General features: G+C 43.4%; 1 protein-coding gene across 1 annotated transcript; it reads right to left on the bottom strand.

Annotated features, from left to right (window-relative positions):
* Positions 1-8024: 8024 nt before the first annotated feature.
* LOC127042169 (olfactory receptor 6N1-like) lies at positions 8025-8987 on the bottom strand. The gene has a single exon (XM_050935782.1). The coding sequence runs from the start codon at positions 8985-8987 to the stop codon at positions 8025-8027; it is 963 nt and encodes a 320-aa protein (XP_050791739.1).
* Positions 8988-13589: the final 4602 nt, after the last annotated feature.

Genomic DNA, 13589 nt, shown 5'->3' with positions numbered 1-13589 from the left:
GATGGCCGTTTGATTTCTCCTGGCCGTATCTGCCTTGGGTTTAGTCTAGGAATAATAAAACTGCACCTGAATCAGAGGGTCATAGAATTTAAAGTTAATCAAGTCTTTTGAACTAATTCCATAAATATTCAGATACTCCCCTTCCTCTCCTGGTTACAGACTGAAATTTTAAGACTAAATGTAGATTTCAGAGCAAAGTGCCAGGAGTCTCAGTTGGAGAATAGAACATTGGTATTCATGTAGACCAGCCTCTGCCATATCAAAGCAATGACAACTATAACAGCCCATTTTTCTGGTAATCAAGTACTGATATGACAGATCAGACCCTTTCCTTATCTACTATCATATCCCATCTAGTGACATACTGAAGTTTAACAATGATGCTTAAATGCAGCATCCACTTCTTGCAGTGGCCAGAATCATGCCATGTCTTAGCAGTCAAAATCAATAAATGCATCAACTAAAATTTTAGTCTGAGATTTTTCAATGCAGTCTAGTGTCCTTAGGCATGGATCTTGTTAATTAATGGAATTTATGATTAATGAAATTAATATATTTTGATATATTGAGCACTTTCGTGTCCAATTTTAAAAGGAATAATTATTTTCGACTCCTTCACAAATGGTCAGTTTATGTCAGAAATTATGAAGTGAAATAAATTCTTAGTTCATGTAAGGAGAAGGAGACGGACATGATGAGGGACAGTCAATCCCTTTTCTGTTTTGGATAAGAATTCCCTGTGTTAACATTGTAGCAGTATTAAACTACTGTTTTGTCAGTGTGTGTTAGGAGGGTTCCAAATCTGCCTAGTTTTGCCCCTTACCTATGCAGTGATTCATCACTCCTGAATAGTTGTGGGCTGATAATACAGGAATGAGAACGAGACTTGAGAAAGATACCCCTGAAGACAGAGTGTAGAAACAATCTGGAATGTGCTACCTTGTGATCTGTGCTATCTTGTGATCCACCCCATAGGGATTCGGTCCTGTGTTCCATAAGGACTAACGTGTCTCATTAAAGAACCTCAATGTTATCTACACTTTAAAGGCCTTCTCAGGTCAGGGGGTCAGTAGGGCTGAGGTACTCGAGAAGAGTGGCAAGAATGATTGAGAAAGGAAAAACTACCATCTGAAGAGAGATTGCAAAGGTCAGGATTGACATGATAAACAAAGATATGGAGAAGGCAGCATGTGGAACTTCTGTTTTCCCTACCCCTTACTGCAAGAACAAGGGGGGACATACAATGAAATTAAAAGATGGGAAACAAAATCTATACAATGAAATACTTGTTCACACAGTGTGTAATTAAAGTGTGGCACTCACGATGATGCTGGCAGACCAGGTGCCAGTTCCTGCCAAAGTCTCCTTCTCTCAGTGGGACACTGACAGATACACAGCTGCAATCACCCTTGCTGTTGAAAGAAGCCTGTATTACCTTTTGAAACCTGAGACTAAGACTCACTCACAGGTCTGTTTGCTTGCTTTAATCTTGTAAATAACTCTCATTTCCTTTTCCTATTTAATAAATCTTCCTACAGTTCACTACAGCATTGGCTACAAGTGTCGTCTTTGGTGTGAGACCTAAAGCGCATTTGACCTGGGGGAAGTCGTGAGTAACCAGAATATTGCTGCGATCCTTGGCATAAGGGGCCGTGTACCACAGATACGCTCACCTGGGTGACAGGAGAGACCGGTGCAGCCAAGGGGACTGCAAGTGACTGTCAGGGCTGTTAAAGTGTCTGAGGAGTTTGCACTTGGTGCAGTTGGTTGGTGAAAGCTAAGTTTAGAACTCACAACCAAGGAGGGTTTGTGCTCTGGTTTGTAACAGTCTGCCCTAGTTTGGCAATCACCCTGTTGCATCCCCACTGGGAGCATCACACTCACTGCTCAGGAAGTCATTGATATGAAGGATTTAACTAGATTCCAGAAGAGACTGATATAAATATCCAGATATAAATATCTAGAGTTATAATTAATAGAAACAACAGCTTTGGAATGGATATTAAACCTCATGCTTGGGGGGTTTAAGCCAATCTCTAACTAATATAGTCTAACATGACACATACTGGGGGAGATTATCCCAGAACTGTTACTGCGGTGTTCTGACATTTTCCTCTGAAACATCTAGTACTAGTCACTCTCGGAGAATGATACTGGACAGGATGGCTCTTGAGTGTGATCTAATCTGGCAGTTCCTATATTACTACGTTCCCCTAAAGTGATACAGAGAAACCCCAAATTCCAATTAGCTCAAGAAGCTACTCTTTTGATACTTCAGCCTCTGATAGGCTGTTACTTGAAAAGAGTTGACTTGGCATAGATAACTTTCTTACACTTTTTGCTGAAGATCAGTGCAAAGAAATCATTTGAGGTGAATTTTTCAAACTAGCAGTTCTGGACATTAATTCTAATAGGAGATAACAACATCTAATTTCTAAGTGGCTTTGCAATTCTCAATCTTAGCCCTTCTGAAATGTCTATATCTTGTTTATTCCATGATGGTTCACTAGACCCATGGATTCTCCTGCGACCTGCCTTCTCAGATATAGTGAAACAGTTTTCTTATGTACTGTTAACTAAGACCATTTGTTCTTCAAATTCCCTCTTATGCTCCTAATTTCGTTCTTACACTTTACCCACCTTGCATGCCATTTGAATGTTCCTTTCTATCAGCTTTACTTAGTTTTGATTTCCATTATTCTCTGCCAGGCTTCACCCTAGTTATCTGGAGCCAGATCCTTAGCTGGTATCAATCAGTCGTAGTTCCATTGGAGTCAATGGGCCAGATCCCCAGCTGAGGACCTTTCACAAGACATATATCTCAATTCCCCCATTGTTAAATGGTGCTATTAACACCGACTGGCACTGCTGTGGGAAGGTGAGTCTAAAACTGCTAATATTCACAGAGAGAAGGTGTGTGAGATAATATCTTTTATTGGACCAACTTCTGCTGGACAGAGAAACAAGCTTTCAAGTTGAGCTCTGTGTGGCTCAAAAGTTTGTCTCTCTCACCAACAGATGTTGGTCCAATAAAAGATATTACCTCACCCACCTTGTCTCTCTAATAGTGTAGGACTAACATAGCTAAAATAATGCTGCTACAATATTCACAAATTCACACTTTCCTGCCCCTGTTTGGAAGGTGGTACAGAAACACAGTCAGGAAGAGGGTGCTCACCTGTAACCACGTGATGACTCAAACTTCAAGCAATGAGCTCTTATGGAGTGCATGGCCATGCAGAGATTGACTCTCCTCAGCAATCTTTACTCATGTCAGTTTTCCCATTGCCTTTCTAGTAGAAGAAGAAAGCCTGAAATATGAGGCCTGGTATAAGGGGCCTGGTAGGAGACCTAAGGCCTGAACTAAAGTAATCAGGCCTGGCTGATCTAAAACAAAGTCAGGAAAATCAGACTGTGAGCAGAAGTCAGATCCTGTTATAAAACATTCCCACTTGCAAGTTCACAGATCCTGGCAGGAACAGGGCTGGTATTGCAAAAACAGAAACATTCCTAAGAAGTGCTAGGAACAGTACACTCATGTAAACTCATTCCAGAAGGGTAGTACCAGAACACCTTGATACCAAGTATGGATAAACAAACTCCCCGAAGATAACAGGGACAAACTGATCCCTGATAAAGATAAGGTCAGGATAACAGGGTGATGGATAGAGATTTTCTGATCTGATCACAGGTACAAGATAAAGTGGTAACTAGCCACATCAGAGGGGCAATAGGTCACTTGCTTGTATCCATGTAATAAAGAGAGGTCAGAGAGGGGATGTCTTGGTCCAGCTGAGGGGGAGCAGAGAGTCCTGCTGCTCACTGAACCGAGTCCATTGTAATGGACATACATGTGTTAGTGTACCTGTAGTATGTATAGGACACTAGGGCCATGCTTCATTGACAATAAACCTGGCTGAGTGCCTTTGCCACTGAACCAAGTATGTGGTCTTCTTGGACAGTTTGATCAGAGCCTGCTAGGACAGCTATTTGTGCAGTGCTGGTGCAGTGCACAGAGAGAACACACACAGAGCCGACAAGTGACAACAGCCTTCAATGGAAGAATTGCACGAGTAACAATGGCTAACATGACTCAGGCTCACTTGACTGGGTGCTGAAACCACCCAGTTTAACGAACACACAGGAGATTGAATGTAAGAAATAAGCACTAATTCCCTAGGCTCAACCCCTTCAGAGGTTGAAACAAGTGTGACTTTTATAATTGCAATTTTTTCTTAAGTCTAATAATCCTAATGTGTAAAATATTTGAGATCATGAACAAATACCAGCTTACATTTTTCAGAGATGCCTGTCCAACATGATGGCCTGTTATGATATACTTACACCATCCCTTTATTAATGTGCAATATATACTGCCATGTAGTTGGCATATCTTAAAATAGCTGCCCATACATCGCCCTTAAAACGTGGTTTCACTTTGGGAAGAAAAACCAAATTCACAAAGGCAGAATGGGGGATAACGAAGCAGACTGCTGAGAAGGATCTGGGAATTGTGGTGGATCACAACATCAAAATGAGACAGCAATGCAACACTGGTTCAAAAAAAGCAAATGCAATTTTAGGTTGTATTAACAGACACATAGCACGCAAGTCTTGGGAGGTGATAGTACCACTCTGCTCGGCTCTGGTTATGCCTGAGCTAAAGAATCTCTCCAATTTTGGTCACCAATGTATAGAAAGGATGTAGAGAAACTGGAAAGGATCCAGAGACGAACAACAAAGATGATCAAAGGGATGGAATATAAGCCATATGAGCAAAAGGCTGAAGGAACAGTTTATGTTTAGTTTGAAGACTGTTATCATGCCCCCCGCCCATTAATCTGCTCTTTTCCAAATACTTGAAAGGCTGCCATAAAAAAGAGAAAAGTTGGTCTCTCTTGCCACAGTGGGCAGGACAAGGGACAGTGGGTTCAAACTGCAGCATAACAGATTTAGATTAAATCTCAGGAATCTCCTTCACTGGAATTTTCCAAAAGGAGGCTGGACAGCCATCAGTCTTGGATGGCTGAGACTCAACAAATCCTGCATCTGGGCAGGGGGTCAGACTAGATGAGCTTTGGTCCCTTATAACTTAAGGTTTCTATGCTGCCACCTAGTGGCCATTTAACAATATAACTTTCCCATTATTTTATTGGCTACTGAAATCTATTGGTCAGTAGTTCTGACCACCCCCTCCTTTGCTTTTCTCTACTCTGCTGCCATCTAATGTCGATTTCCCAGCATGGCAGCCTGTTACTCTGCTCTCCTCTAGTGGATGATTCTTGCTATAGCTGCCTCTTTCCCATTTTTGACTCTCATGTCACCTGGTGGACATTATTTAATACAACAGCACACTTCTCAATCCCTAACATTTCCTATTCCATCAGATTCATTACAAAGCACAAAGTTCCTTTTCTCTTCCATGCTCTTTGCTCACCACTTATTTGGTGTTATACAGCTTCACCTCCCTTCCCTCATTTCTTACCTGTTGCTAGGTGTGCACTGTTCAAAATTTTAACCATTGAGAACCAAATCACACAACAACATGTTTGCAACAATAGTGGCCATAACTACACATACAACATTAGTGGGTCTCAAAGGTTTATCGGGTTTTACCATTAATTCAGTGCATTTCTGTTGCTGAGCAGTCTGTTTCCAGTGGAAATACATAGATTGAAGCTACAGTGACAGCAGACCAGTGGTTCTCCAGGCTGAGATTCTAGGAGGCGTCTAAGTGAGATAGGCACCCAAATCCTTTTGCAATGGGAGATGGATGCTGAACTCTGTTAGGTCACTTGGGAAATCCTTTCTGCAGTGCTGAAGTCCTACAGTTCTCACTAGTGCCCAGCTCCGCTGCCTCCTGGCTAAGTCCTGATGTGCTCACAGTGACTGAGCTAGCACTGCTGTGTCTGGCACCACAGGAGTTCAGCTCATTGGTAGGTGGTAGCTACTTTCTCTCACCATAGGTTGTGTCATGGCCCGAAGAGGGGAACCTGCATGCAGTAGAGCTTTCCAAGACAGTTTGGGAAGGCTAGACACCATGTCCTAGAACTAGCCCTCTCGGGGCATGTACTCACTGCAGTGAGTTTTGGGGACACTCATTTTAACAGGTCCTCTCCCTTTGTACTGCTCTGTGCAATGGGTAGCATGCAGGGCCGCATGCAGAGTCCCTCGTCAGTGACTGTTGACAGACCTAATCCCAGAAGTGGCCTCAGTTCTACGGATACCCTGGCAAACCCCCAGCTGGGTTTGGACAGTCCCAGTATTCCTGGCTTGTGGGTCTATCTCTTTGTTTGCCCAACCTCCCTGCCCCCAAGGGCCCGGTGAGCTTGAAGCTGTTGCTTTGCCGGAGCTGGTCACAGCCAGATTTAGCTCAGATAAGTGCTATTAAGTTGTTCTTGGTCAAGTATCCAGAGGTTACTGATGGGGCCTGGCTGTTTGCATCTGACCTGTGTGACTGTAATGAAGGTGGTTGGTTTGCAGGGCATATGGTCAGGATGGAATTAGGCACAATTTCAGAGGTGGCAGAATTCCTAGGCTTATGACCCCAAAAAGGCTGCACCAAGAATTTGGACAATAAAAATACTAACATTTATTTTGATAATAATGGCTTTTTTACAGATATATAAAAAAATTGGTTAAAATTGTCTCCACTGCTCCTGGTGCCCAGTTGAAAACTTCATGATGGGAACATGGTTTTGGCCACCTCCTTCCCTCGTCCTTCCATGTAGATGGACTATAGGAGTTTTCAACTTAATTTTAATGGGTCTATGCAATGGGACTCCCGGTGTACAACCTGGACCTGTGGAACCGCTGTGCCCCCTTATCTCTCCAGCTTGGGCTGTCTCTCATGGTGCTTTAATAGTGAGAAGCAGCAACCCCCAGCCCTCCCTAGTTGCTGTTATCACACAATCACCAGCATACAGAGACATACTCAACTGAGTTGCATGAATGCTCTCCAGGCTACTCATGAACTGTACAGAGGGAGGCACCACCAAATCCCCCCCGCTGTGCACCCCCAGAAATGTACCATCTTACACTGCTCAAGACCTTCTCTTGAACAATGCAAGCTCATTAATTAGCTCAGCACTTCATTAAAAGATAGTGGGCACCAGCCTTTATAATCTGAGCAGATTCCCAAAGAATTTTAGACAAACTCACTGGTTAAGATTAAACATTAAAATAAGTTTATTAACTACAGAAAGATAGATTTTAAGTGATTATAAGTGTTAGGTAATTATCTCTGACCCTTATGCCTAAGAAATAAAAAGGAAACACACATTTTAAATCCTAAACTTTATCAGACTCAGTAAGATTCGATTCAAACAGCTTTTCTCACCCCACTGGATGTGGCAGCCAGGTTATAGTTCTTAATACACAGACTGAATTCCCCTCTCAGCCTGGGACCAACCTCCCCAGTTCAAAGTCTTTATCTTCCCCGTATTCTTGTTGCCTCCAGAATAGGTGGGGGAGGAGAGAGGTGGTCTCATGAGGCCACTGTCCCTTATGTTACACTCTCAGTCCACGTCCCTGGAAAAATACTGGCCCAGACATGTCCTGCTGGGCCTTCCTGAATCACAGAGTTCAACGATTCCCATGGTGTGGTACTTACATAACTGTCTTTCACAGAATTATGAATCTCTCGTTTACATTTCCCCTGCTGGTCAATGGCTTGTGATGATCATTTAACGCCCGCCTCGGTGTGGGGCAGCTCCTATGTTTTCCCTGTAGAACTAACAGTGGGCGACTCCCAGCCTCCCAACATGTTTCAATAACAACCATATAACAAAATCTCATACTGCCATTCACAAGGATGATATACATATTTTGACAGAAGAATGAGTTTCAGCAGATCATGACCTTACATATGATACCTCACAAGGAATGCTTTTCATGAAATATCACAACCATATACAAAAGACAAATATAAGGGTTACAGGGTGCTACGCTGAGGTACAGTGCATCACAGGCTCATTGCTTCAATCACTGAGGCAGCTTTCAAAACCTCAGACTAAATTACTGTCTCATAGTCTCTGCATGTTTTTGCAAAAGCCACATTTACTGACTGCTTTGCTCAAGGCTTCTTTGACTTCTCTGTTTCTCAGGCTGTAGATGAGGGGATTTACCAGGGGAGTTAGGACGGTGAAGCAGAGGGAGAGCACTTTCTTCAGATCTCTGAGTGTATCATGTTTCGGTAGCATGTAGAAAATCATTATGGTGCCATAGAAAATTGTCACCACAGTGAGGTGAGAGGAGCAGGTGGAAAAGGCCTTTTGTCTCCCGGTGGTGGAAGGGATTCTTAGGATGGTGGTGCTGATACACACGTAGGATGTCATGGTTAGTAGGAATGGAGGCAGGGTGAATATGGAGACAAATATGAGATTCACCAATATGCTCAGGTGTGTGTCACTGCAGGAGAGTTCCATCAATAGGACGGGATCACAATAGAAATGGTCAATTTCATTTGAGCCACAGAAAATTAACTGTGATATGAATAATATAAAGATGGTAGTGGCCAAGCTACCATTTAACCATGACCCAGCAGCCAACTGGAGGCAAAGCCTGTTGTTCATAAGAGTTGAATAGTGCAGGGGTTTACATATCGCTAAATACCGATCATAAGACATTGCTGCTAGGAGACAGCATTCTGTACCAGCCAGAGCACAAAAGAAATACAGTTGTGAGAGGCAGCCACTGACTGAGATGGTTTTGTCCTCAGTCAGGAGACTGACCAGCATCCTGGGCAGGAGGGTGGAGGTGTAACAGGTCTCCAAGCAGGACAAGTTCCCCAGGAAGTAGTACATGGGGGTGTGAAGATGCTTTTCAGCCACAACTATTGCAGTGATGATCATGTTCCCAGCCACAGTTGCCAAGTAGATCACTAGGAACATTAGAAAGAGAATAATTTGCAGGACAGGGAGATCCCCGAAGCCCAGGAGGATAAATTCTGTGACAGCTGTTTGGTTTCTCCAGATTATGTCTGCCATAAGTTAAGTCTAGGAATAATAACGCAAACTGTGTAATTGAATTGGAAGAACAGAGCTGAAAGGTAATCAAGGGTCATGAATTAATTCCATAAATATTCAGAAACTCCCTCCATTTCCTGGCTACCAGCTGAAATTTTAAGGCTAAACGTAGACTTCAGTCAAAGTGCCAGGAATCTCAGTTAGAGAACAGATCTTTTGTACCCATATAGATCACCTTCTGCTATATCAGAGCAATGACTAATATAACAGTCCATTTCTCTGGTAGCCAAGCACTGATACGACAGATCAGACTCTTCATCTAATATTGTATCCCACCTAGTGACATACAGAACTTTAACAAGGATGCTTTGTGTTTCACATCTGGCAATTGCCAAAATAATACCATGACTTTGGAGTCAAAATCAATAAACACATCAACTAAAATGTTGAAGCGATCTTCTCTTAGAATTAATGGAAACTTAACTAACAGTGTTTCTTGGTATATTCAGCATTTCAGTGCCCTGTAGGAGAAAGAATAATTTATCCACCCTCCTCATAAAAGAACAGTTTATGCCATAGATTTATGAAGTGGAGTAAATTCTCCATTCCCATGGTGGTGATGGTGATGTGGTGAGGGACTGGCAATGCCTTTTCTGATTCCCGACATTGACTACATAGCAGTAAAAGAATACAGCTCTTAAGAGGATGGCACTTAGGAAGAAGTAAAACCAGGCAGATGTGCAACCCTAACTGGGGATTGACCCTCTGCACTCCATATGATTGTGGGAAGATAATTGAGAAAAGCACTGGTGTGTGTGTGTGTGTGTGTGTGTGTGTGTGTAAGTATGTGTAAGACGCTGTCCCTGAACTCAGTGTCTAGAAACCCTCTGGCCTGTGTGATCTGGGCTAATAAGATGCTAGCACCATTCCGCATTCCATGTGGGGCACACTGAGCCAAATCCCCAGCTGGTGTAAATCAAGGTATCTTCATTTTTGTCAGTGGGACAGATCCCCAACTGAGGAACTGTCACAAGATATGGATCTCATGCTCCATCTCTGTGAAATGGTGCTATGAATCCTGACTGGCACTGCTGTGGAAAGGTGAGGATAAAACTACTTATATTAATGGGAAGAAGAGCTCTGTGTAGCTGAAATGCTTCTCTTGTTCACCAACAGAAGCTGGTCCAATAAAAGATATTACCTTGCCTGCCTCGTCCCTCTAATATTCACAAAGCACATTCATGCCCCTGTTTGGTGGTGGTATAGAAATACAGTTAGGAAGATGGTGCTCACCTGTAACAACAGCGCAACCCAAGCTTGAAGCGATGAGCTCCTATTTCTCAGATCATGGCTGCAGGATTCAGGATCCTCAGCTGAGTTTCTTGTCTCTCCTCTTTCTGCAGAAACTGGATTTTCTCAGTGAAGAAACCTTCAGTTACCTGAAGGGATGAGCAGATACGTTTCATCTACCTTTGGAAAATGAGCTTCCCTTTTTGATTTAAGAAGTGTAAATGCTGCCTTATATTTATACTTAGTCTTCAAACTTTTTTATAAAGTCCCGCTTCAACCTTTCTCCCACTTGGTTCATTTTGTGACTCCAAAGCTTTGTAGCTAACAATGCCCAATGGGACTTGTACAGTGTGACTTGTATAATTGCAACTTTTTCGAAGTCTAATAATCCATTGTGGAAAATATTTGAGATTGTGATTAAACAGCATCTTACATTTTTGGGAGATGCCTGTCCAAGATGATGGCTTCTTACAATGCACTTGCAGCACCCCATTATTAATATTAAATTTGCCATCTAGTGGGCATTTCTGAAAAGGGCTGCCCATATATCACCCTTACAACATGCTGCCACGGAATGGCCATTTAACTTTCCGTCTCACCCCCTCCACACACATGTTACAGTTCTGCGGAGATTCAGAAGCCTAGAATCATAGAATCATAGAATATCAGGGTTGGAAGGGATCTCAGGAGGTCATCTAGTCCAACTCCCTGCTCAAAGCAGGACCAATCCCCAACTAAATCATCCCAGCCAGGGCTTTGTCAAACCTGACCTCAAAAAAATCTAAGGAAGGACATTCCACCACCTCCTTAGGTGACCCATTCCAGTGCTTCACCACTCTCCGAGTGAAAAAGTTTTTCCTAATATCCAAACTAAACCTCTCCCACTGCAACTTGAGATCATTACTTCTTGTTCTGTCATCTGCTACCACTGAGAACAGTTTAGATCCATCCTCTTCGGAACCCCCTTTCAGGTAGTTGAAAGTAGCTACCAAATCCCCCTTCATTCTTCTCTTCTGCAGACTAAATAATCCCAGTTCCCTCAGCCTCTACTCAGAAGTCATGTGCACCATCCCCCTAATCATTTTTGTTGCCCTCTGTTGGACTCTTTCCAATTTTTCCACATACGTCTTGTAGTGTGGGGCCCAAAACTGGACACAGTACTCCAGATGAGGCCTCACCAATGTCGAATAGAGGGAATGATCACATCCCTCGATCTGCTGGCAATGCCCCAACTTATACAGCCAAAAATGCCATTAGCCTTCTTGGTAACAAGGACACACAGTCGACTCATATCCAACTTCTCATCCATTGTAACCTCCAGGTCCTTTTCTGCAGAACTGCTTCCTAGCCATTCGGTCCCTAGTCTGTAACAGTGAATGGGATTCTTCCTTCCTAAGTGCAGGACTCTGCACTTGTCCTTGTTGAACCTCATCAGGTTTCTTTTGGCCCAGTCCCCTAATTTGTCTAGGTCTCTCTGTATCCTATTCCTACCCTCCAGCATATCTACCACTCCTCCAAGTTTAGTATTTTGCAGTCTCTGACTCAAGGAATATTTTCAACACACCACTGAACAGTGTACTGACCCACAGGAACCCACCTACCAATACTACAAGAAGAAGAATTCTGTGTGGACTCCTTCTGACAGTCATAATGACAAAATGGACTTCTACGCAGAGTGCTTCCACAGACGTGCACAGGCTGAAATTGTGAACAAACAGCATCACTTACCTCATAACCTCAGCCGTATGGTATGCAAGGCCATCCACAGCCTCAGAAACAACTCTGACATTACAATCAAAGGGGCTGACAAAGGAGGTGCTGTAGTCATCATGAACAGGTCAGATTATGAACAGGAGGCTGCCAGACAACTCTGCAACACCACATTCTACATGCCACTATCCTCCAATCCCACTGAGGAGTATCAAAGCAATGGCACCATCTGCTTATCAAACTCCCTGGTACAGCACAGGAACAAAACTACACAGACACACCCCTAGAGCCCCGACCAGGAGTATTCTATCTGCTACCCTAGATCCATAAACCTGGAAACCCTGGACGCCCCATCATCTCAGGCATTGGCACTCTTACAGCAGGATTATTTGGACTCTTTCCTCAGACCCTACACTACTAGCACTCCTAGCTATCTCCGAGACACCGCCAACTTCCTGAGAAAACTACAGTGCATTGGTGATCTTCCTGAAAACATCATCCTACCCACCATGGATGTAGAAGCTCTTCATACCAATATTCAATACAAGGATGGACTATGAGCTGTCAGGAACAGTATCCCTGATGTGCCCATGGCACACCTGGTGGCTGAGCTTCATAACTTTGTCCTCACTCACAACCATTTCAGATTTGGGGACAACTTATACCTTCAAGTCAGTGACACTGCTATGGGTACCCGCATGGCTCTACAGTATGACAACATTTTTATGGCTGACTTAGAACAACGCTTCCTCAGCTTTCGTCTCTTAGTGACCCTCCTCTACTTGTGCTATATTGATGACGTCTTCATCATATGGACCCACAAGAAGGAGATCCTTGAAGAATTCCACCTGGATTTCAACAATTTCCACTCTACCATCAACCTTAGCTTGGACCAGTCCACACAAGAGATCCACCTTCTGGACACTGCTGTACAAATAAGTGATAGTCACATAAACACTATCCTATACTGGAAACCAGCTTACTGCTATACTTATCTACATGCCTCCGGCTTCCCTCCAGGACACATCACATGATCCATTGTCTACAGCCAAGCCCTAAGATACAACCAAATTTGTGCCAATCCCTCAGACAGAGACAAACACCTACAAGATCTTAAAACTACAATACCCACCTGGGGAAGTGAGGAGACAAATTGCCAGAGTGAGATGGGTACCCAGAAGTCACCGACTACAAGAAAGACTCAACAAGGAAAATAACAGAACACTACTGGCCATCACGTACAGCTCTAGCTAAAACCTCTCCAGCACATCATCAACCATCTACAACCTATCCTGGAAACCCGATCCCTCACTCTCACAGACCTTGGGAGGCAGGCCAGTCCGCGCTTCCAGACACCACAGAAACACCAACCCGGGAACCAATCCCTGTAGCAAACCTCGTTGCCTACTCTGTCTCCATATCCACTCTAGTGACATCATCTTAGGACCCAATCACATGATGAGCCACACCATCAGGGGCTCATTCACCTGCACATCTACTAATGTGATATATGCCATTACGTTCCAGCAATGCCCCTCTGCCATATACATTGGCAAAACAGCTCAGTCTCTATGAAAAAGAATAAATGGATACAGATCAGACATCAGGAATGGTAACATACAA

This window comes from Gopherus flavomarginatus, unplaced genomic scaffold (genome assembly GCF_025201925.1).
Source record: "Gopherus flavomarginatus isolate rGopFla2 unplaced genomic scaffold, rGopFla2.mat.asm mat_scaffold_34_arrow_ctg1, whole genome shotgun sequence".
NCBI lineage: Eukaryota > Metazoa > Chordata > Testudines > Testudinidae > Gopherus > Gopherus flavomarginatus.
The sequence above is the reverse complement of the archived record's forward strand: the minus strand, read 5'-3'. Positions and strand labels throughout refer to the sequence as shown.